This window comes from Typha angustifolia, chromosome 5 (assembly GCF_048772165.1).
Source record: "Typha angustifolia cultivar Huaian chromosome 5, ASM4877216v1, whole genome shotgun sequence".
NCBI classification, from domain to species: domain Eukaryota; kingdom Viridiplantae; phylum Streptophyta; class Magnoliopsida; order Poales; family Typhaceae; genus Typha; species Typha angustifolia.
Genome location: NC_133243.1, coordinates 1,210,406 through 1,236,688, shown reverse-complemented (window position 1 = coordinate 1,236,688; position 26,283 = coordinate 1,210,406). Strand labels below are relative to the sequence as shown.

The window sequence follows — 26,283 nt, the reverse complement described above, 5'->3', positions numbered from 1 at the left end:
AAGCAGTTTGAGCTAGAACACCTACCTAGATGGTGAGGTGGCATCTAGGAGATCAGTCAATCGCTAGGGGCAAAGTGATTTTGAAGTTTTATTCTTTGTTGATCACAGGCGCAATGCACTCATGAGGATTAGTAACAGCAATCATGACCACTATAAAGAGCAATGACTAAAAGGACTCTTGTTATTACTTTTCCTTGAAAGCAACAGTGATGTTGCTGTCATTCTAGGAGGATCAAAGACAAGTTTGTTTGCAGATCTATTCTTTATACTTTTCTTGATGTTGCATAGTTACTAGACAAGAAACAGCAGTGTTGTAATCCAACTATTCTCTTGGTTATATGAAATATTTCGAGATTTTGCATTGTATGACCATCTTAATTCAGGGCACCTGCCTAACTGCTACACATTATGCAACCCTTGGTCATACACCTACCGCATACACGTCTTTTAGAGCGTTGACTACTTGCTACACAATAAAAGTCCATAAAACAAGTTAATGTTATCTAACCTTTATGCTGGTGACACAAGAATATGCACGTGCATAAAAACATGCAGAAAAGAAATACACTTCATACTTTAAACTTTCCTTCTAGAATCAATTATATTCTCCAATTAAACAATTAGATGACCATTTTGTCACTGTCATACCAATAGAAAAGCTTATCCCTTCAGTTTAGATTGTTAATTGCCAAAGACTCACACAAGAATATAGTAAAACTAGAAATAGCGTATCGTATTGAAGCACCCTAGATGGAAAAGCATACAAGCACCCTAGATGGAAGAGCATACAGACTAAGTAATACATAAACTCACAAGAAGTTGTAGCCACAGCAAACATTCGGAAGGATCTAGGCAAGTGGGAAAAATTAAGCACCTTTACTGCCACTATATGTCCATACAAGCATCTAATGACATATTCTCTCCATAGATCCTGTTGTTTCTAAAAAATTAAAGAATGACAAGATACTCTACGGATTGCTTATTGGATATAGCAATTCAGGATATCCACAAAGAAAGATCAAACATCTAACATATTCTCTCACTAAGTCCTCTTGTTTTTAAATATTAAATACATAGCAAGATACTCTGACGATTGCTTATCGAACATAGCAATTCAGGAGATTCAATAAGAAGATAGATCAATTATTTGAAATATGTGACTTATACTGAACTATGTTATGGAATGGTATAATTATCTTATTGATTTTGGGGGATTATTTGTACAGCGAATGAAAGTGTTGCTAGCTTGCTATGACTTCGACTCAAAATGTTTTGCCATCACATTTTCAACATAATTATGTTTTTCATCATTTGTACTCAGCAATCAAATATGCACTATCAGTCTATCATTTACATGAAAAAGAAATCCACTTTCTGATTGTTTAAAAATATGGATACTTGACATTTCGTGAATCAAATGTTTTTGCTATACAGGTGAATGTGTTATACTGATATTGCTTGTCATTTCACATGTACTTTGATGATTTTTTTCATTTTTTATATTCTACAAGCAACATCTTTAAAGGGCTGGAAAGACTGGAAACCCTGACGTCAAAGGTTCAAATTACTGGTGAGTTTCAAGTATGATAAATAATTAAATTACTTGAACTTTATAAATAAGAAAATCATGTTAAAAATTATAATAGATCATAAGAACACATGAACCATCAGTTTAACATCCAATATTAAATTGTAATTCAATGTTGGCCTAAGCACTCAAACACTCAAATAAGGTAGAAGACAAAGCAATGCCTACATATGGAGGCAGAAGTGGCTTGCTTGCTAGGGCTGCCTAAAGGCCTAGATTATTACATGCGGCAATAGGGTCAAGGATTAGACAGTTTGTGTCAGATTGAGTACATAGTATTAAGTTTGACATTTAAAGCCAAACACGACCCTTATATTAAATGGGTTAGAGTTTTTTTAACAAACACAACATTTTATTACATGGTTTACACAACTAACTCGCATAACTTGTATATAACCAATATAGCATACATAACTTGTATATTATCTGTACAAGCATGCAGTGATTAAATGTATTGACCTGAACATGACCCAAGTATGAAACAAACATCCCTTGGACACAAACAAACACTAAGGTTCTGAAAATCGGTATCAGTATCATTATGCGGAGAAAATCAATATCAGCCGGGCCATTATATCAAATCATTTTTTAATTACTTAAATTCTCAAAAATGATTTAACATATTAGAATCTTAAAAAGTTCAGAAAAACTGACAAGAAGTTAATTATCCTTAAGATAGTTGAAATATAATATGAAGAGAGAAATATTCATCACTTGATTAACACCCTAAAGCTGGTGGTGCACGTACAGTATGGTGCTACCAAATTTCGTTGATCCAACTTGCCAGCATAAAACTTTTTAGTCCAACACTAATATATGAAATTATAAATAATTTAATTATCCTAGTTGAAGTGTTTTTATAGTGTGGCAGGCCAACATGCTCTTTCAGACAGTTATCTGCCCTTACATGCAAAGATTTGGGTAAATACTGCCTCCAGAATAACATGTTGAATACCAACTGTGCATGCATTGAGATTCATTTGAGAGCCTTGCTGAACAACCTTCACGAGACTCTCACGAGCTGCAGGCCCATGATAGCGCGCCAATGTTCAAATTTTGATTTTTATGCAAACACAAAAAGGTGGGTTTTCTTGTGACACAATATTATTTCAGTTATAATTAAATATGGCCATAAAATTTAATAAGAAAATTTGGGATTTATTAGCCGAACACCATGCTGGCATTTCCACCAATTCGTAATACCCAACAGTCAGTCCAATTTAGCCATCTATGTACCGTATCCTTAGCTCTTGCACTAACATTTTAGCCAATTCTACATACCAAAACAATGCAAAAATTTTCTCCTAGAAAAGGAATGGTTAAAAGTCGAATTAAAATGACCTTTACGACGTGAGCCCATTTACACTATACACGCCTGAGTTATAAGTCTTGGATAAAAGATTGCCACCTTCATAGTAGTCTTTCTCAACAATGGTTTGGGAGATAATGACATCTTATTGATCTCATTCTAAATTCATCAGACAACTACTATCTATCCAGTAAGTTTGTCAGAACCAGAAACAAAAAATAAAATAAAATAAAAATAAAAATAAAAATTAGGGGTTGAGAGAGGAGGGTGCACGTGCACTGCACGTGCAGCCCCTCCCCTCTCCTTCTCCAGCACGCGACGAGGCGCTGATAAGGGGGGATTTCATCTAATCCGAATCAGATTAGATTTAATCCTCTTCTAATCTATAAATTAAACCCTAATCCTCTCTCTCTCCTCAACCCCCCCAGCCTTCTTTTCCTCCATCGTTCTCTTTCTCTTCCCTCCGTCAGAGTCGTCGCTGTGGGATCGAATCGCCGGAGCATCACCGGAGAAAATTGGGACCACCACCCTCCTCCCCGGTGAGCCTTCTCTCATCCCTCTAGTTTAATTTAAATTTAAATAGGTAAATCAGAAATACCTAATTCGCGGAATTCAGCCTCGTCGGCAAATCTGGCCGGCCGGCGGCTTCGGGTCGCAACCGCATCGTCACCGGAAGCTTCGTGCTCCAAGCCGGTGTCAGTGATGTCTTCTAGGGAGCCCTCGTGGCTCCGATTGACGTCGACTTATGTTCCGGCCGTTAGTGGTGAGTTCTTCACCTCGTGAGGACGACGAAGTTGAGAGAGAGAGAGAGAGAACTGTGAGGTTGAGGGTGGTCGTGAGCCGCCGCCGGCAGGGTTGTCGGCGGTCACTCCCTTCCTCAACCCTTCTCTTCCTCGCGTTGGACGTGAGAAGAGAAAGGATTTGGATGGGGCTCGGGTTTAACCCGAGCCAACCCTTTTCTTTTAAAGTTTGGTTCAGGTTCGGGTTGGATTTCGGATCCAAGGACCCGACCCGAACCACTTATTTGGTGGGCTGCGGGTTAGCCCGAATCCAATTCAATTAGTTTGGTGGGCTGTGGGTTAGCCCAAGCCCAATTCAATTAATTTGGCTGGGTCTCGGCCCAACCCGATTTAATTGATTTCTATTTGGATTGGGCCGGGCCAGCAGCAGCCCAGCCCAATCCAATGGGTAATTGTAAACCCATTTTAATTCTTTTTTTTTTAATTTTAAAAATATTGTTATTATTCAAATTAAAATTGTGATTATTATTTATTATTCAAGGTGGTGATTTTTAGTACGTGAGCTAGAGATTTGAGATTCGGTTATCTTGCCTAGATTCAGGTGAGTGCGTTCACTCACATGTTTATTTTATTGTATTTCGCATTTTTGTCAGACCATGTAAATTGTGTGCAAATTATTTATTTCACCCTTATGTGTAAAAATTAAATTGTTGCAATTTCTGTGCAAATCTATTTATTTCATCCGTACGTGCGAAAATTTAATTATTTTATTTTCTGTGTGTATTTAATTATTATATTCAGTGCATCACCATACTTCGTGCAAATATTGAAATTTGTGAAAAGAAAAATGAGACTAGTATTGATACGACTTAGAGAACAGTCCCGGTATAAATCGTTTGCGATTTTCCGTGGTAACTCAAGTCTATCTGGAAGTCTAGGGGAAAGTCCTAAATTAGATCACTGCGGTGACTTTCTTAGGTGACTCTGGCGGGTTTAGGAACAGTCCTAGGATGAATGAGAAAATTTCCTAGGTGATTCTAACTTCTCTCAACGGTTAGAGAAAAAGACAGAGTGTGTTAATCACGGGGTGATACCCTCTGATGATCCTAACCGGATCAGCTATGAAGAAAAATCTCGAGCGTCATTTCGAGGTGACTTCCAGTTGATGTGAATCCACAGGGTTTAAACCCATTGAGACATATGACAGTATAAATATCAAAAGATGTTAATATGTTGAAAACGTGCAAGGTTACAAGTTATGACATCTCTCTATTGTTATCATTGTTATTATTTAGAGAGCATGCCTATTGTATATTGTTATGGATATTGTAGCTTTTAGTTTAATTTATTCAGCATTAAAATGATTTAAAATTTATTTGGCTTTCGAGTGGATTCCACTCACTGAGCTATAGATGTTGGCTCATGGGTTCTATTATTTTTTTTTGTATTTGTTTATGTATTTCAGGTAATAGTCAGCGGGGCGACTGAGTAAGATGTACCCGGACTCCACCTTCACTTAGTATTCACCAATTTACCTTTCCGCTCTTTTAGATTTTATGCTTTAGATTAGATATTTTATTTATTTAGTTTAGAGACTCAAAAACATTAACATTGTTTTAAATTTTATTGCAATTAGTTATAAAATTTAATAAAGCACATTCTTATTTTATTTATTTATTTTGCCATCGTACACGTAGAGAGAGTATTAATAAGGCTTCGTGCATCTCAAGCATATTGAGATGCATGGCCGGTCATGATTCCTATTTTGGGTCGTGACAAAGTTTCACCTCAGCAATAGAATGATATAAGGATTCATTTTCCTTAGGTGGTTTTACAAACTTGCTTCACAGTTAATAAGCTGCATGAGTTTTGACTTTAAATGATTATAGATAAAGCTATAAGAATATGATTAATAATTTAATATAGTAGTTGCACAATTTGCGCAACCTACTCAAAACAAGTAGTCAAATACACTCACTCCCAATCCTAGAATTTCACCTATTAAAGCTCAAAGAAACCTCAGCACCTGAGAAGAAAAACCTTCATTCACACAAAGTTCATATCAAATTCCCAAATTAGGATAATGATGTGAGTTGCGGAAATGTGCTGGAAAATTATTTACCTCGTATCAGAAAAAGTAAAAAAAATTTAGCTAAACAGATATTTAGTAAATTTAGCTAAGCCTAATCATATAGCAAGAAGAATCTAGATAGACAACCAACAAGCCTACATGGTAGGCCAAGAATCAATTGACATAGTAGAGGACCACAAAAATCATTTTAGGGTTAGTGTCGCGATACTACTGAAAAAATAGAATACTAGAAATATAACTAGACACAAAGAAGACCACAATCTTGTACTTCATGATTGCAATGGAAACAAGAAATATTTCTGCAAGGAAACTAGAAAAACTTGTAACCTCAAGGGGAAGCAAGGGGCGACCAGAGGAGTCACCATAATGACAGCCGAAGCGATCTAAAAAGTTCCAGAAGCCATCACGTAATTTTTTCCTAGATGGTGCTCTCAGCTCTAAGAAAAGAGCGCCATCTGTTGTCTTCACCTCTTTAACAGATAATGGTGGTAGATCCTGAAATATGAAAGGTGGTAGGGAAACATAAAAAAAATTTTAAGATTATGAATAACAAGAACTCACCTAATTCAGTGCAATAAACAGATAAGCAGGAAACCGTGCAGTTACAATGCTTCCATCAGTGCTTTACAATGACACTAAGACAAATTTTACAAGTCAGAATTTGACCAGTTGCATCATAGGTGTTAAAGCAATTGCAAAGGTGTCACTATGATGAAATAGAATGCTAACTTCTATAAAAAATTTAGAGACATCAAGATGAAATACAGTTTCAACACATGAATTCCTCTGCTGAGTTAAAATCAAAAAGTCAATAAAGACAGCATACATTAGAGAGTAAATATGACCCAAGATTACAAGAAAATTCATCAAGTTCATGGTGCTTAAACAATGATGTGCGAAAAATTAATCAACTTCATGGTGCTCAACCAACTTTTTTGTCCCTCATCTGACATTGCACCGTAGTATGAGATTACATCAGTACATAATAAGATTATACACAATCGAGAGGAAGAAAGAAAGAAAAAGGAAATGACATAGTAGATAATAGGGCATAAATTTCATTAAAGTCGAATTGTACACCACATTTTAGCGAGTATTAAACTATCTAAGAAAGTGACAAAGTAGATTTTAAAATGTAAATTGCACATCTAATCATGAAAGAAGCATTATAGACTACACTTTAGTAAGTATGACTGTAATTTCTGTAGAAATTTCCTGCAATTAGGAAACTTTCTGCTTATCCCTCCCCCCTAACTCCCTTCATGGAGCTTCCATCGATGCCATGTCATGTGGCATGCGGTATCAGAGTGTCACATGTGGCAAGCAAGAGTGTCATTAGTCTAAAATACTTCGTCAATATAGAATTTGACCTTTAAGGTTCTTGCTCAACACATAGTTAGATCTGTTTAGTGGTCAAGTGCTATTGCACTATCAGAAAGAAAAGGTCTGCTAAGAATATCTAATAAATATTGTCTGGGGGGAGTACAAAAAGATTCATGGAACTTATATCTGACAATGAAATGTATTCACCACAGAATTCTGGTATAGAGAAATAGTAAAAACGCAAAGGGAACATGGGATCTAATGAATACCCGACAATAGAAACATGAAGTAGTTGAGATGCTGTCTTTTCCAAGGCTTTGTTTGACCTGTTGATTCAAGCCAGAGGCAGAAAAGTTGCATATAAAAGAGTATCATATATTTAAGAAGCAATGAAGTAAATTAAAACAGTCATATCAATGGTGTAGTTCTTGAATTGTCTGAAATCTACAAACTGAAAATGTATATTAGCATATCAAATAAAACATGATTATGAACCTAGATAATATTCAATATAATGCAAAATTAAAATGAAAAATTCTTCTTTCCGTTCTCTTTTCCAAGTGAGATTACTAGTTGTAAGTCACTACATAGATGATTTAACAAAAGCAAATAAACAAGTTGTATATAAAATAAGGCCTAGAAGTTCTTCACTAAAGATTGATTAATTTCATTAACCTTATATTTGCCCTACCAACTTCTCGGATTTTCTTTTACAATCTTCACCATTGGAATGCAAATAAGCCAGAAAATCAAGCATATTTAACCAGTCCAAGTCACATGCAGGACCCCTTAATGTACATCAATGTATTGAAGCCAACAAAAGAGTGATTAACATCATATAGGCATTTACAATTGTCTAAAACCATAGAAGTAAATCTCATCATACTTTCATGATTCCATAAGCACTTTTATGTATTCTTGGTTTTATTTTCTAGGAAAAATGTTTTATCCGACACAAGTTAGATATAGCACCTAACCGTCACTTTTATCTTTTCTGCCACTTCTCTTTCTCTTATTATAGAAAAATGTACTGATGACAATACGCATATCCTAATCTTCCCATTAAGGACAGTCATCAATCATTATTTATTTTGGCATACCAACATATCACAGCCGCTACATTCTCAAGACACTCTCAAGATCATATCAACATCTGATGTAGGAACCAAGCCTAGTCTTTCTTTTGATTTCTTAGTTGAGCTAGCTTAAGTATGGGGGCTTCAACAGATTGATATTAGTCATGGATCAAACTTTGTTAGGAATTTAGGGAAGGTTCATATAATTTTTCTCAAGTACAATTGCCCTAATTTTAGTCTAAAGAGTGGAGTGATAATCTAAAACTGGAAGGAATCCAGATGTGCTGTGTCTAGCTAATAATCAAACGTAAATACCAATTCTAACCTAACTGAATTCTAACCATGATGCGCGGGCAATCATAACACAAAGTGTGAATCCTTCTCTTGTTTCTATCAGCATCCCAGCCTATTCCTATTTGAGCCAATTATTTGTTTCCTAATTGGGCCTGCATTCTGTAATCAATTATGGATTCCACATAGAGTCCAACTAAGGCCTAGAAATCAGCATTTTAACACAATTTGAGAGCCAAACTTCAGAGTGGCCTAAACTTTTGGGCTATACTCCCACTTTTGCTATAGTAGTTGCTTCCACTGCCCCTCTTACGTCTATCTTGTTGTTATGATTGCTAACTCTTCCTTCTCCCTTTAATCTTGCTGCTACTGTTGCCTTATTTCCTCCATTACTGGTTTTGTCCTCCAGGCCTAGTTTTGGCTGAGCTTCCACAATGTAGCAAGTCTTGTTGATACTCTATGCTGGAGAATAGGACCATACTTGGTGTCTATTTTTATATACCCTTGGTTGGCCTAAATTATCTATTTCGAAGCCTATCTTCAAAACTTCACTACTTCCCAAGCAACCTTATTAATTCTATGCCTAAACACTAGACTCACATGATAACTTTTACCTCAATATTTTAGTTGATTCTTTAACTTGATTTTAGTTTTCAACTTCTTTGAGAAAGAAGCTCTGGATTAGAACCAGTCGACTGAATGGAGTTTTTTCTAAGAACAAGGAGATGGAGACACAAACTAAATAGCCTATCAGGTTAAGGGAATAATTGTTTCAACGACCATATACACAATTTTGCTGAATTTAAGTTCATGACATCATATACACAATTTTGCTTCAACGACCATTTGTAATCAATGTTTTAGAAAGGGTCCAAGACAGCCCTTGGCAGGGCAGTGCACTAACCACCCCACAAACTGGCAATGCAGCTGGGAAATGGCAAGAGAGCACAATGGCAGTCATGATAGGCTGCCTTGGAGCCTAGCAGGCCAAGTGGCCCACTTTGGTGTTTGGCCCACCTAAGCTAACAGGTCGGTGCCAAGTGAACTAACCACTTTATTAATAAAATAAAAAAAATCCAATCTCTCCTCACACCCTCTCTCTTGATTGGTGTCTGAGCCCTAAGCCCCTATAGCATTGCATCCCTCTCTCGAGCGGCAGCGAGAGACGGCAGCGAGAAGCAATGGCAGATACAACTACCCTCTTCTTCTTCTCTTTCTTCGGGATCTTCTCTGTTTTTTCTCTTTCTTCCCTTTCACTCCCCTTTTTTTCCTCTTCTCTTTCTTCCTTCCACTCTCCAGAGGTTCTTCTATTTCTTTTGCTCTCTCTTCTTTATTGTAGGAACCACTAATTCCCAATCCCTGCTTAGTTCTATACTTCTCTGTCAAGTTACATACGTATGATCTTATCTTCGTAGAAGGTTTCTCAAACAAATCATAAGTTCTTTGTATTTAGCACAATTTTATACTTTTTGTGATCTTTGACTATTTACTTTGGTAGTCATTCAGTATAGGTGAATTGATACAGTTTGCCATATCATTTCCAATTACATCATATATAATTATTTTTTATTTTTCATATAGCAAATATACTAGACTTCCTTGATGTCCAACTAGGCGCTCGGCGGTGCGATGTGGTGTGAACACCACAATCCGTATGTTCACTCTTGTATGTGCAAGAGAACTTACCCGTGGCTCTCTAGCTTAACGAGGGATTAAACTAGCCTTGCAGGGTTATTTTCATCATTTTGCTTCTTAAGCTTCTTTTTTTGTCTTTTGCTTATTAATGCATCATGGTTAGTGCGGTCTTTTGCTTTGCTTTGCTTGTATAAAGGCTTGTAATCTTTTTTTAATTAATGAATATTTTAGAGTTTTGATATATGCAATGTTAATGGATTCTGACACCCCATTGGTGAATTCCCAGATTTGGAATAAATTTCTTAGGCTTCATTCAAGAGAGCCTAAGCCATTGCGTTGTTCTCTAAGCCCTTGTGTTGTTCTCGTCTTGCTCACGTCAAAAAAAGATGGGTCATGGCGTATGTTTTGATAATCAAGTCATTAATAGAATAACGATCAAATACTGTTTTCCCATCCCGCAACTTGATGACATGTTAGATATAATAGCCGGAGCTTCAATCTTCTCCAAAATTGATCCCAAATGTGATTATCATCAAATCCAAATTCAACCTGTTGATGAGTGGAAGACCGCTTTTAAAATGAAAAACAAATTGTATGAATAGTTGGTGATGTCTTTCAATCTATCTAATGCACCAAGCACTTTCATACATTTATGACTCAAGTGCTTCAACCATTCATGAGTAAAATTCTTGTGGTATACCTTGATGACATTAATTTATAGTCAATCAAAGGAACTTCACTTAGACCATTTGCATCAAGTATGTCTTGAGCTTTGTGCCGCACAACTCTATGCCAATAGAAAAAAGTGTTCTTTTCTTGTGGATCAAATCAGTGATGGCCGTGCCACCATCGACCGAGCAGCACGCCCCCCGGTGCTAATGGCACACATTTATAATATTTTTAATAAATTTTTTAGGATATTTAGAGATATTTTTGGGTCTTTGGCATATCGATCTTTGTTTAAAATCTACATTACAATGTTTTATATTTAGATTATTTTTGTAAATAACTTATTTTATTAAAGATAAAATAACAATTGAATATAAATATTATTCAACACATAATATGATTGAATATATTTATTAAAATTCATATTAATGATTAGACACTCCATAATATGATTGAATACTCCATAATATAATTGAACACATAATAACATTCAATACATAATTGATCATTCAATACATAATTGATAATAGTTCAATAATTAAAACTAATATCTAGTTGAACGTAGAATGACGAGGATAATCAAAAATTTCATTTGCTGACACAAGAATAACACGAGAATGTTGCATTAAATACTGTCGATATTTTTCAAAACTTATCCACTGATGATATTACTCGTTATAACGTGTCACATAGTCTTCATAAAAATAAGAATTTTGTAATTATTCGATGATATGATATGGATATTGAATATACACGAGCACGACCGGCACAGGCACACCATAAACATATGCAGATTGTGAATATGAAGTATAATAAGAGTGTTGTGGCTCTGGTGGATGTGATTAATATGATGGTAATGATGATGAACTCATATCATCCTATGGGAGCACCTCTCCTAATGTCCTGCTACCTATGAACTCAAGTTCTTTTCTCATCTGACTGTAATCATATTGAGCTTGAGAATATCCTTTTCCTTTCTTTTGTCTCTGATAAATTCGGTTTTGTGGTTGTCTAGGTCTAGTAAATGAATTGTCATTCCAATTTTAAAAAATGACAAATAACAAAAGTTAATTGATAGAAATAAGAAAAAGTTAAAAAATGAGCTACATGTCATATTATGTTTCTTAAGAAAATAAGTAAAGTTGATTTGATAAAGATTGATGGAAATAAAAAAAAATTTAAAAAAAGTCTCTACATTGGCATATGACCGACACGAGGCTATGCCGGACCAGCACGAGGCATGCCAACCGACACGGCCATCCTTGGATCAAATCATATTCCTAGGGTTTGTGGTTACATCTGAAAGAGTCTGCGCCAACTTTGAAAAGATAAAAGCAATCATTGATTGACCCGAAACCGCAAAACATCCATGATGTGCGTAGTTTTCATGGCCTTGCTACTTTTTATCAATGCTTCATTTAAGGGTTTACCACTATCATGTCTTCAATCACGGTTTGACCGAATAAAGAGAATTTTCATTGCGGTAAATATGTAAGGCTTTTAAAGAAATCAAGAGAAAAATGACTGTGACGTCTGTAATGCGTCTTCATAACTTTTCTAAAACCTTTGAGGTGGAATATGATGCCTTAGAAATCAAGATAGGCAGTGTTCTTAGCCAAGAACATTATCCTATTGCCTACTTCAGCAAGAAACTAAATGAAGCCAAACAAAAGTACTCCACATACGATAAAGAATTTGTGGTTATTCAAGCTTTGCATAATTGAAGCCATTACTTACTCCCCTATGAATTTATCAATTATTCATACTATAAAGCTCTTCGATTTTTGAATTCTCAAAAGAAACTCAGTACAAGACATGTTCATTGGATTGAGTTCTCACAAAGCACACTTTTGTACTCAAACATAAAGTAGGATTAAGAATAAGACAGCTGATGCGCTTAGCTAACATATTAGCCTTCTATTTGCCATTAACATCAAAGTCACTAGATTTGACAAAATAAGAAAAGACTACATTTTATCTTGACTTTGAAAAACCCTATGGCACATGGTTGGCACAAAATTGAAGTTCTCCACAACCTATCATCTCTAAAACCGATTGTCCAACTGAGGTCGTCAATCGTAGTTTTAGAAATCTTTTACAATGCCCCACAGGTGATCATAACATATTTTGGGATGTCACTCTTCCTGTAACCTAATTTGCATGCAATATCTTTATCAATAGGTCTATAGATATGAGTCTATTTGGAATTGTTCGTGGTTTTAAAGCACGCAAATATTTAAATATTTTGCCCATATCATCTCATAAGTATTTGCACATCATGTTCATTTGTTGAATTAGGAAATCACTAAGTGAATTGAGATGAATAATCCTCAATATGAAATACAGGTCGACTTGCACAAGCGTGCCAAGGAGTTTAACGTAGGAGAATTTGTCTCAAACCCGAAAGATTCCCTTCAGGAGTTGTTTGAAAGTTGCATGCTCGTAGTGCAGGACCTTTCCAAGTTTTGAAACATGTATGAACTAATGCTTATATCATTGACATTCCCTCTGATTACGACATTAATTCTACTTTTAATATTAAGGATTTAGTGGCTTACAAACCGCTTAAGAATATTCCTACTGAACCATATGCTACATCTACTACTATTCCAGACATACCTGATATGCTACCCACCACTTCTCCTTTTCCATCCACAATACAAGAAAACAATAATAAGCTATTTTAGATGATCAAATAACATCTATTGGAGAATGAGTTCACCATTTTTTAGTTCGCTAGCAAGGACAATCAAAGTTTGATTATACATGGATCACTCGTGAAGAGCTACATCAGCTTGACCCTGACATATAAAAGTACTATCAGAGTCGCCCACACCTCCACTCAGCTAGGTCAAGTTTCTTGCACCTCGGAAGAGTTGATTTGGACACCATTATCCATCATGTTTACTCTTGTAGGGGCAAGAGAGCTGCACCTATGGCTCTCTAGCTTAACAAGAGTTTAGACTAGCCTTACAAGGTTATTTTTGTCATTTTGCTTATTAGGCTATTTCTGTTTTTTTGCTTATTAGGGCATCATGGTTACTTTGATCTTTTGCTTTGCTTTACCTATATATAGACTTGTAGTGGTCACGATGAAGCTCAATGCCCAATCTGTTAGTACTTTTCTTTTATTTAGACCATAGGCGCTATCGAGCGGTAAGCCATGAAATTTCTAACTAAAGTGCAATATCCCAACAAGTACTACACTTATTAGATTATCCTCTCTTTTCAATTAATAAACATTTTGAGAGTTTTGATACATTGAGTGTTCTATAGGTGAATTCCAACACCCCGATTGGTGAATTCCTCAGGTTTGAATATTTTTACTATGCTTCTTCTCAAATTTGCGATTAAGAAGTTTGTCCTACATTAAGATGACCACCCGCCACCAACAATCACCTTTTAATACATTGTTTATAACTTAAGGCATCGATTGAGATAAGGAAAGAACATGAAGTCTATCATTTTCTGCTACTTTGGGTGGCATATAATTGCAATAGTTGCAAAGGAATAGACACTAAGAGTTGTATCAACATGTTAAAGCTTAATTGTCTATTAACCTCAAAGGACATTGCTTCACATGTGCATAAAGAGAAGTGACCAAATTAAGTGATCTAGAAAGGTCAGGCAAGCCTTGACTCTCTTCATATATATTTGTCTAGAGGTATAACTTTTCAATTCTCAATATTAGGTCACATAACGATATTTTAGGCAGAACATATGATAACGATTTTCAACAATATAAATATAAGTTACAGTTTAATTACACAAGCAAGAAATACAAGAAGGAATGAAAGGACAAAACTTTAATATATCTACTTTCAACATCACATTGCTTAACCAGATAGATAGACAACTACTAAGAACATATTAGACAATCAAACATATTCTAGCAGACAAGTTCTGCAACTTTATACCTCTGGGGAGTGGAGACCAAATAAAAGTATGCACAGGTGAAAAAAATTAGATTAGCAAATTCCAATTATATTCTCTGTAGTACATGTTGGAAAATAAAAATAACCATATGCAAGTAAATCAATAACGTAACAAATATTCCTACATGAAATCCTTGCAAGAAATGGACGTGTTTAGCTTCTTGCAACACTTGCATGCACTAAATCCTCTTACAATACATCTGTTAAATTCTTATGCTGACTACCAAACAACCACAAAGAAAAATGTGCATATAGTTCTACGAGTTATTGTCCTTGACACTCTGAAAAGTTATAATTTCCTATTTCGAAAATCAAATGCAGCCAACATTTTAACAATTGCAATATCTTTTCTATATATATATATATATATATATATATAGCATTAACTTTGAACTTTAACCCTGCTAGACACATTTCATGAAAGATAAAAAAATCAAGAATCAAAAAATGTTACAAGATAGAAATGTATTGCAAAGATAGAAAAGTATGAGATACAAAGTGAGAAATAACTCGACAAGTGCAAAGTAATTTTTTTTTATATGCTTATGGATACCTTTCCCTTCTTCATTCGCAAGCACTTCAAACAAACCAAGCTCAAAATATGCTTCAATTCACTGACATGGGATGGATGATATACAGGTATGGGCAACTGTATATACCCAAAATGACCTAAGTTGTTAAAAAGGAAATCTGTTACCTAAAAGCTCTTAAAAGATCTCTTATCCTACTAGCAACGTAAGTTACCATGAATAAATAGCTAACACTTGCAAACCTTCGCATTGCCCTTGTTCAGCAGTTCCACAAGATTCACATTTCCCAAATTCCAACGGCAAACCAAGGAAAGGATTTGTTAACTGGCTTGGATGCGAAATTGGGCATTCACTTATGGAGTATGTACACTGCCAAGAAGATCATCACATGTTAAACATCATCTTCTAAACATTGGAGCAAATGAAAGAACAAGTTGAGCTTTATATTACGTAACCCCAATGGGTGATATGATTCATGATTGAATTTATATGATTGTTTAAATAAGGAGCTATTTTATCAATCAAGAAGCTAGATATGTTCATTGTGTTTAAGAAGCCTAGCAATTAGACTAATAAGCTTTGGGAAAGTTGCCTAAGAAACTAAGAAACTATTCATCTTTTTTGTGATTTCAGTTCAAACAATATTCACGAGGTTCACACTCAGAAAGGGAGAAAATTCCTTTAGTTGCCATGGAGAAAACTTGAAAGGAAAGATGGACTGACAACTCATCACATATTTTACACCATCAATTAACATATAGTTATGCACTACGATATTTCCTTTGTGGCACAACAAAAGAAAAGGAAAAGGAATTACTGACTATAGAGGATACTCAGATCATAAGACTATATATATTAGTCCTGCATAAAATTTGACTGTATAAGTAGAAAAATTAAAATAAAAGAATGCCAAGAAAGTCCAACAAAACCGTTTAGCATAACAGTCAATCATCATAAGAACATTGGCTGCTAGGATTAATCTTTTAGTACTGTGAATCAGTCATAGAAATTTTAGATTTGAAGTTGTAAATGAGCTCCAATACACATATATAATGATGTGTCACCAGAATTACATGGGCTTCTGCACCTTATATATCCTTAAAATCTAATAATCTAAATAGTAAATATGTGTTCACCATTTCATCGTGGTTGTTTAATAACAAGCAACTAAGTTTACTGTGACAGTTTACGGAACGATTCTTTTAAAATCTAAATTTATTGCAGAAAGCAGTCCACACAACCGAGGAAAAATATTCCCCAAACATTCACCCGTAGTCAGAAAATTACGAAACTAAGTGAAATCGATCTATAACTCCCTGATCTATGTTTTTCGTATTTATGCCCTTCGCAAATTTGAACCGCAACTAGGATGAAAGCACAATATAGTGCGAATGATGGTGATAGTGATGGATTTAATGGATGTTAGGGTTATGGATGATAATGGAGATGAAAGTGGGTGATTGATGTTGTTTAAAGGCTAAAGACGAAGAAGAAGAAGCGGTCAAGATCTCAAGGAAAAGGGAGGACTTGACAGACAAGGAAGATTAGAAGTTAGGAGAGACCTTGCCAACAGTAGAAGTGGCTAATTGGTGAAAAGGAAGGAAGGAGATTAGGATAGAGAGATTAGAGAGAGGATAGAGAGGTAAAAAAACTAATATTCCATAAGTATAATAATTTTGGTTGTCATCCACATCTTTATAGAGGCTAGCCAACAAGCCAAAATAACAATTATTAACCCTAATTCTAGTGGACTCCCGCCGATCGCATTCGAACGCGCCGAACCGCATTCGAACGTATAAAATGTGTTCTCTGTTTTTGCAAACCTGATGCAGACGTTCAAACGCGCCCTCTTCCACATTTAACGCGACCTACAGAAAATTTGTTTTGATGAAAATAAATAACTAATGCAATAAAAAAAGGACTCTAACAAGGTGTATCAGAGTCTTTTCTTATGGCATTAGTTATTTATTTTATTGGTACATATGTATCTATGCTCATATATAGATATACATAATATATTATAGATATAATCAAACCAAGTCATCATAAATTTTGCAAGTTGTAATGTTATGATCTAACCATGAAAGTCAAGTCAATCGAGTCGGGCCGAGTTAGTTAGTTAGATTTGCTTATTGTTTTAAATTTCAAATAAAACGGATGTAAGCCCAATAAAACAAATTGGATCCAACCCGTTATAATTATACTCCTATACATAGGAAAGATCATGAGTTAGTTATCATCGTGAAACGATTATTGAGTTCAGCTAATTTTATAATTTGCATTTATCTTTTATTATAGCCATTAGATCGTCCTTATCTTCGTTAAAGTATATTGCAACCATAGATTCATTCCAAGCATCCAAATCCTAGCCACCCTCTTCCTCAACGAGTTATCCTATCTTACAGTTGTTCCACTACCACCCATAGTCATCCGCCACTTCTGACGACTATCGCAACATCGGATATTTACTAATATGTCCAAATTCAACCTCCCCTCACTATTTTATTTTTAATTTTTCACCCCCGACCTCGAATTCACATGAAATCAAAGCTGTTAGATTCGTAACTCGTGGGGCTACCACCTATAAAAATCTCATAATTTTATCACGTGCAGATTGGTCTAGATCTAGTTCATAACATGTAACACCTCTAAGAAATGTGCATTGTTCCACCTTAAATGCCAATAGTAGTAACATAGTATTGATATATACAAAGACAAGGGAATTAAAGGATTATCAAAAAAAAACATTAAAATGGAAGATGCTTGAAGTATTATTACTTATTACCAAAATACTAGGATGGCAAAAAGAAAATCTATATAGAAAAAAGTAAATCAAAAGCCTAGATTATATGAAAGAAACTTTCCATTGAAGAGCTATTCTCTTTAAGGATACTTATGAAAGACGGTTAATATGTAGTTGTCAACCATCAACATCAATTTTGGAATTATTGATAGTCTAAGGAAGGTTAAGCAAGATTAGCTATAGAAAAACTTATACGCCTTCATAAAGAAAATTGTCATTCCAAGTTAATCTCTCAAGATTCAGATTCTCTTATAGCAAAATGAGAAGGAACCCTAGCATTATTGGTTGTCTTGGCTTTTATTTCTAGATGGGAAGAGGCCAAGTTAGGTTTTCTAAACTTCGGTGATTGCTGAATCCATGATTTCTTTGTATATGTTGTCCAGGTGGGAGGATATTTACCATTCTCAAAAGAATGAAAATCAATTCATGATCATGTAAAACTCAATAGAGTAGTTATATCGTCAAACGGGTCCACCATGCATATAATATAGTCCAACAAAAGATAGACTAGTTGTATGCTATCTATTTTGTGAATATTGCAACCAACTTGATTAAGTGGAGTCCTGTTAACTGATTATACTGACGGGCAAGAAAGACTACTGCTAATTTCAACTTTATTAAGTTTTAGTTTGAGTTACTAATTGCTTACACACTACTACGATCCTATTGTTTGGAGACAGCCGACAACGAAATTGATCCTTTCACAACTTCATTCATCATTTCCATCTTCCTCTTCTAATAATCAAATATCATTCTTAGCAATATTGCTGCAGAAGATATTAGGTTGCACACCTAAGTTGGGTCTGGACAAATATTGACACAGTATAAAATTATAAAAAAAATACCATATCCTAGTTAAGAACTTTTGAAATCAATAGAACAGAGCACACAAATTGGGATCTACTGCAGCAACACAATGCATGATAATTTAGAGCAATCAATTGCTGTTTTAGCAAGAGAGTTGATTTGAAGTCCTGGCTAAATTTGAGCTTATGCCCCATCTTTTATCTTTCATTAGATATTACTCAAAAAATGAAGAGCTTGAAGGCCACAATCACAGAAAGTTACACATTAAACGAAATCTGAGAAATGCATCATCCATGATAATCCTTCTGCAATAGCAGCATTCTGTTCAATACTCGCTTGGTCTTTGAAGAAGCAAAAGTGCTCTTCGGAACTCCCATGAATCGCCTAAAGCACTATGGTAGCTCAAAAAATATAATCAGAACACGATTAATCCTTCTGCAATGAACCTTCAACACATAGCGGCAATCTGTTCAATCCTCGCTTGGTCTTTAGAAGAAACAATCGGAACTCCCATAAATATTTATCCAAACACTCCCACGAATCGCCTAAAGCACTAAGGTAGCTCACAAATATAATCAGAACGTACACCAAACACTAAACTCCGTCGCCCAAAAGAAGCATAAGATAGGCAAAAACACATACAATTTCCGCGTCGGTCGCGGCGCTGAACTTGATGCTCCTAATCGACCCATCCAACACAAGAGGAGATGCGACATCCTCCTCCATCGCGTCGCCCACTGCTCCCGCAAAACCGATAGCTAGGCTGCAACACGAAATGCTCAAGTCAAGCACCAATTCGAAGGGAATAGGAGCCGCATTTAGGGTTTCTTCCACTAAATTACAGCAACAAGAAAAGGGGTGAACAATGCAAGAGAAATGGAGGAGGATGAACAATCGGAGATCGAACAATGCCTGCGATTTTCTCCTTCCTTTCTTCGAGCTCTCTAGAAAGAAGTAAACCCCCCACCCCCACCCCAGGAGAGTAAAACCCTTCGTTTGTCTTCTCCCTCTCGCTCGCTCGCTTTTAAGAGAGAGAGAGAGAGAGAGAGAGAGAGAGAGAGAGAGAGAGGTGAGTAAAGTATTGGGCGATGCTTTCTATATGAGTTTTTGTATATGGATGACGGTAAGATTACCGTCCCCGATGACTGAAGTGCCCTCGTTTGGGTGCGTCGTCCCACGTCACCCCCCACTGATCCGAGCTGTGAGAAGAGGCAGTTCGCCACGTGTACGCCAGGTGGAAAGAGAGGAACAACACGACACGTGGGGAGTACTGGTTGGTGGATCGGAAAAGAGTATGGACTGAGACGGGAGCGTCCAATTCACCGCTACGGTCAGGCTCCAACCAAGCGCCAAAACAGGAATCAAGAGTCATTTTCAAATAAAAAAGAAGTACTCAACAGGTGCCGTGATATGATTAGTGAGCAATGTCTAGATTTTGTATTCCTGTTGGAAACTCATGCAGGCTGGGCGAAGGCGAAGGTGGTCGGTCGTGCAATGGGGCAAAACTGGTCCTCATTTACAGTACCAGCTGAAGGAATATCTAGAGGTTTAATAATGATGTGGAAGACGGCGTTTGAATACGTCGATGTGGTGGCGGTGTCGCGGTACGCGGCGCACATGGTGGTCTCCTCCAGGGAGGGCGAGACATGGCTAATGACGATGGTGTATGCTAGTAACCAGCTGGACCAACAGAAATTGCTATAGGAAGAACTAGTGGGGCTAGGGAGCCTAGGCTTGCCGTGGATAGTTGCCGGAGACTTCAACGCAATCCTATCTACAGAGGAGAAGAGGAGCTATGCCCGGGTTACTCTTGGACTGAAATCCTCCACTTTCGCCAAGTTTGTAGAGGAGGCCGGAGTATGTGACCTGGGGTACGAAGGGGTGCTGTTTACGTGGTGCAACAACCAGCTCGGGGACAACCAGGTCTGGGTCAGATTGGACATAGCGCTGGCAAATACTGACTGGGTCCGGAAGTATCCTAGGAGCCGAGTGGTGCACCTGGACCGGTCTACCTCAGACCATGCACCATTACTAGTCCTGGTGCAAAGCGAGCCGGACAGCAGACGAAGGCCCTTTCGATTTGAGTTATATTGGACGGAGTACCAGGAGTGCCGCAACATTATAGCAAGGGTATGGAGAGGTAACGCGCATGGGAACCCCATGCATGGCTTCACTCATAAGGTAATGAACATGTAGCGGCACCTCAGAAGCTGGAGCAAAACAGGTCTGGGTCGCCTGGAGTCAGAGATGGACTTGGTGAGGATGGAAATCAAAAGGCTGGAGGAAAGGGATGCCGGAGAGGCTTTGGATGATGCTGGTCTCACCAACCCACGATGCTGTTACAACAGGAAGGTCGCGCTAAGCCGACAGATCAACCTGAAATGGTTGCAGCGGTCACGACTGAAATGGGTGCAGGAGGGGGACAGGAACACTCACTTTTTCCACCTCATGGCAACATTGCGGGGACGACGGAACAAAATTCAACGTCTCGTGTCAAAAGAGGGGGAATGGATCTTGGATCAAGAACAGATTGTAAAGGAACTTCTTGATCACTACGAGGAGCTGTAGGGACCAAACAAGGAGGAGAAGTGGGCCTTGCCGGGGGAGCTGGAGCTGCCAGCAATTTCTAATGAAGATCGGGTGGGTCTACTGAAGCCGGTGGACTGCGAAGCATGCCGGTGGGGAAAGCCCCGGGCCCAGACGGCCTACAGGCGGAGGTCTACCTAATGCACTGGCAGGAGATGGGAGCTAACCTGTGTGAAGCTGTCAAATACTTCTTCGAACATGAGAGGCCCCCACAACAGTGGGGGCAAACCTTTATAACCCTAATACCAAAGGTGGATAAACCAGCCATAGTGAGAGATTACCGGCCGATCTCACTTTGCAATGTGGCGTATAAGATAATCGCCAAGGTGCTGGTAGGCAGACTGAGGGGTCTTCTACCACGGCTAGTGGACCATGAGTAGGTGGCCTTCGTTAGGGCCGGAATATCTTCGACAACATTCTGGCGGCCTAGGAAATCGCACATTTGATGAACAATGACAAGCACTTGCATCCACTGATGATGCTAAAACTAGATATGGAGAAAGCATACGATAGGGTTAGCTGGAGGGCTGTTCTAGGAGTGATGGAAGCCATGGGTTTTCCAACCAAATGGTGCCGGTGGATCAGCGCCTGCATCAAGTCACCAAGATACGCCATCCTGGTGAACGGCTCACCGACAAGATGGATTACGCCCCACCGCGGGCTAAGACAGGGAGACCCACTATCCCCGTATCTATTCATTCTAGTATCGCAACTGTTGTCTAGCCTGTTCAAAGATCGGATGGCTCGAGGGTTGCTGCAAGGATATCGGGCTAGGGAGGTTCATTTGTCACACCTTCTTTACGCAGACGACCTGCTAGTCACAGCGGAGGCGTCTGTGGAGAATGTGGAAGCCGTCAAGGAGTGCCTGGATATATACTCGACAGCCACAAACCAAAAGGTGAACTCAACAAAGTCAGAACTGTTCCTACCTAATTGGATGGAGAAGGGGGCAGCAGATAACATTCGCAACCTAGTGGGGATGCCGGGATCGAGGATGCCTTTCAGATACCTTGGTGTTCCTATCTCAGGTAGGCGAATCACTGTCCGGGAACATAGCTGGTTGGTGGAGAGAGTAACTAAGAAGCTTGCCGACTGGAAACGCAATAGCATATCCTTTGCCGGCAGACTAACTCTCCTTCGGTCCACCATGTTGGCAATTCCAAACTATTGGATGAGCTGTTCATGGGTGCCAGAAACGGTGTTGGAGGCGATCATCAAAGTGGCGAGGGCCTTCCTATGGTCCAATGGTAGAAACAAAGGAATGCATCTGGTAAGCTGGGGGAAGGTGACACAGCCAAAGCGGGAGGGAGGCCTTGGAGTGTGCAGTCTGCAGCTTACCAGAACCAGTTTGCTTGGCAAGCAGGTATTTCGTGTCCTCAACAGAGAGAACGTGATTTGGATTAGAATCATGAAGGAAAAGTATGGTGGCTTGCATCCTTGGAGACAAGACAACTGGAGGACGGCGTCTGGTGTCTGGTGTCTGGAGAGCCTTATACAAAACTGCTCGCGACATTAGAATGGGCTGCCGGAAGCTGATTGGCGATGGAACTGACACGATTGCTACAGACGACCCGTGGACGTCGACCGTGCCATGGAGGTGGCAACCACTCATTATGCACTTGGACCTACTAGAACGGACCTTTCAGTGGCGGAGGTTCTGCGAAGCAGAACAAGTAGTGGGCATAATCTTGTGGGAGTGGCTGAGGTGGAGTTGGCGTTTGAGATAGCCAGCACCAACCTGGCTACTTCGGAGGTCAAGGATACTTGGATTTGGTGGCCACACCCACTAGGGGTCCCGAAGGCCGCATCCATTTATCGATTCCTCAAGCATGCCGAGGGCGAAGTGTGGCTTGGTTGGCGTGGGCTGTGGAAGCTAAAGGTGGCGCCTCGGGTACGATTGTTTTGCTGAAAGCTCCTATGGGGAAGATTACCTACTAAAGAAGTGTTGCATGCTATCCGAATAGGAGGAAAGGATAGGTGCTGCCTCTGTGGTCTGTTCACTGAGACCATCAATCATCTGTTCTATGCATGCCGATACAGCAAAGAAGTGTGGTCCAAGCTGGGCAAGGCACTATCGGAGTTTGTGGAGTTGAGCGACTCAGTAAGCTCGGAATGGATAACTATGGCATGGGGTAGGAGAATAGTGGGTGACGACTATATCAGGGCGCTAATAGCGACCACGTGCTAGGGCATTTGGAAGCAGCGCAATCGAGTGGCCTTTGGTGAGAGCTTGGAGGTGGTAGATGCCGTGGCGAGGCGTAGCCTCTTCATGACTGACGAATATGCTCCGGCCACGACAATCAGAGCAACAGAAGGAAGACAAGAGCAAGTCGAGTGGCGTAGACCACGGGAAGGACGAGTGAAACTAAACACTGATGGGGCCTTCCGCACCGGGGCTTGCCAAGCAGGAGCGGGGGTAGTTATCCGAGATGACAAGGGAAGGCTTGTATTGGCCAGGTGGGAACCAGCGCCGGCGGTGTCGCCCTTATACGCAGAGGCTTGGGCTCTACGAATGGGACTGAGCTTACTCGGGGCAGAGCAGCCAGTGGAGGTGGAGTCAGACTCAGAGGTCTTGGTGAAGATAATGAAGGAGGACAGTCCCGCCCTTGGCAGATTAAAAGTATCATTCGTGATTGCAAAACCCAAATGAATAGGCTAGCTGAGTGTATTGTAGCTCATGTAGGAAGGAAATGTAATAGGCTTGCTGATTGGGCCGCACTGAGGGGATTGGTTGCAACCCGGGCCGAAATGATCCGAGCGGGAAACCAATTCCTCAGGAATTGTATGTTTTGGGCGAGGTGGGGCGTTACCCATGTGAGCCAATCATCAATAGCTAAATATAGCTCATTTACTCAAAAAAAAAATCAAATAAAAAAGCTTGGTGATTATAATTTTTTTTAAATATATCATAAATTCGCTCTTGTCTTGGAATAAGGGTGACCTAATTATAATATTACAAGATAAGAGGTGACACTAGTATAAGTTATTCTAATATTTCGTTTGATACTCGTATAAGAAGTAATAATTATATTTGACCTGACATAAAATTGATAGGAAAGTATTATGAGTATGTAAGGCTTCGTCTCAAACTGGATTAGTTAGTCTTATTTCTTAGTCTTGATTTTGGTATTTTAAACAAGTTTAAGGTAATTTTGTGTTAATTCTGAACTAAGTTAACTATGTATTTATTATTTATGAATAATTTTATAGAAAAATATAACCATGAGCTGATTAGATTCATTGCAAAATTAGTAATATAAAAGTCGAATATTATTAGAAATTACAAGTCTCTAGTATGACGCCTAATCTCAAATTAATTATCGATTTTTTAGGCATGGCATTGTGTTTTATAACACATATTAAGTGAGCCGTTATAAAATACCATTCTTTTTCTTTCATACGTGTTAATTATTATCGTGGACTATTATTTTTATATGTGGCAGTAGTTTTGTATGAGATAACAAACTCTTATAAATAGCTATTGGCAGCAAAATATCAAAGAAAAGTAAGATCTGTAATTACTACAGTGATAATGCAATTGAAAAATTGATTATATATATATATATATATATTATATTGAACAAAATATAACACAACACCTTCATTATTCTAGCATAAATGATTGAGAATATTATTATATGATGCAAACCCCTTGGCCGATTTTTAAAACAAATGGAAATAATTCATTTTCAAATCTCTAGAACTTAGAGATAGATTGTCAGAAACCGGCCTAATCCGATCCGCAACGGTTCTGGACTCAATGAAACACGTAACTTTCAAGGGAATCTACAAATAATTTGAAAAAAAATAAATCCCTAGACACACGTATGTATCTAACCTCTAGGCAATGATATTTCTCGTTCGCTTAAGTAAAAGTCGAAAGAAATATTAAAAACGAAAGTAGAGATGAACGCCAAGATTTTAACGTGGAAAAACCCAAAACGGGAAAAAACCACGGATCCAAACTCGTATCAAAACCAATCACTATAATAGTAGCAGTTACAAGACTGACTCACAAAACACCCCATCGATCCAAACGACTTTGTTTCTCTCAGTCTTGATCGCTAGAACCCACGATTCACTGCTTCTTGTGATTGAAGTCCAATCTTAGTAGCCCTCGAGATTGATCTTTTGTCTAGATCACCCTTAAGACGAAAGATTAAATTCTTGTAGATGAGTGGAACCTTGTTGGTAGAAGAACCGATGTAGCTTCAAGAAGTCACCCTCAATAATATTTCTTCCATCACCCTAGAGTTAGGGTTTCATAATCCTTATATATGATATTCAAGATAGAGCCAAATCCGAGTCTTATCCGTACTCATGATCTTCAAGATAGAGCCAACTCCGAGTCTTATCCGTACTCATATTCTTCAAGATAGAGCCAAATCCGAATCTTATCCGTACTCATGATCTTCAAAATAGAGCCAAATCTGAATCTTATCCGTACTCATGATCTTCAAGATAGAGCCAAATCTGAATCTTATCCGTACTCATGATCTTCAAGATAGAGCCAAATCTGAATCTTATCCGTACTCATGAAAGTCTAATATTTTTAAACTTTGTTGGTGCGTTCGAACGGGCTCGAGTGCGTTCGAACGCGACAGCTTGAATTCTTCAGGTTGCGTTCGAATGCGTTTGTGAACACGGCTCTCTGTCTGTGTGAACGCAGTGCCCGCGTTCGAACGCGTTTGTGAACGCGGCTCTCTGTCTGTGTGAACGCAGATTTCGCGTTCGAACTCGTTTGTGAACACACCGCGTTCGAACGCGTTTATGAACGCGGTGTGAACTCAACAGCTTTTCTCCAATAACCTTGCAATTCTTTAGGCCAGAGATATTCTAGACTTGTGTAAAGCTCATATACATGTAAAAAATACACTTAGAATATTTTGTACACAATTG

The 26,283-nt window shown here is 38.2% G+C and overlaps 2 protein-coding genes across 3 annotated transcripts in view; one reads left to right on the top strand and one right to left on the bottom strand.

Annotated features, from left to right (window-relative positions):
- Window positions 1-19,825, bottom strand: part of LOC140760163 (DNA-directed RNA polymerase V subunit 1) — a 38,217-nt gene extending 18,392 nt beyond the window's left edge. Inside the window, exons 1-6 of one of the 2 annotated variants that reach the window (XM_073096997.1) lie at window positions 19,711-19,825; window positions 19,441-19,561; window positions 15,431-15,557; window positions 15,212-15,327; window positions 7,322-7,378; window positions 6,057-6,224 (exon numbers count right to left, since the gene is read on the bottom strand). In XM_073096997.1, the coding sequence (XP_072953098.1) occupies window positions 6,057-6,224; window positions 7,322-7,378; window positions 15,212-15,327; window positions 15,431-15,557; window positions 19,441-19,524 (552 nt within the window). In that variant the 5' untranslated portion in view covers window positions 19,525-19,561; window positions 19,711-19,825. Of the gene's footprint in view, window positions 1-6,056; window positions 6,225-6,290; window positions 6,323-7,321; window positions 7,379-15,211; window positions 15,328-15,430; window positions 15,558-19,440; window positions 19,562-19,710 lie in introns of those variants that run through there. The other variant, XM_073096999.1, reaches the window with a different exon arrangement.
- Window positions 19,826-19,939: 114 nt separating this feature from the next.
- Window positions 19,940-21,366, top strand: LOC140760389 (uncharacterized). The gene is made up of 4 exons (XM_073097322.1): window positions 19,940-20,090; window positions 20,261-20,470; window positions 20,579-20,928; window positions 20,995-21,366. Exons 1-4 carry the CDS (start codon window positions 19,940-19,942, stop codon window positions 21,364-21,366), a joined length of 1,083 nt encoding a protein of 360 aa, XP_072953423.1.
- Window positions 21,367-26,283: the final 4,917 nt, after the last annotated feature.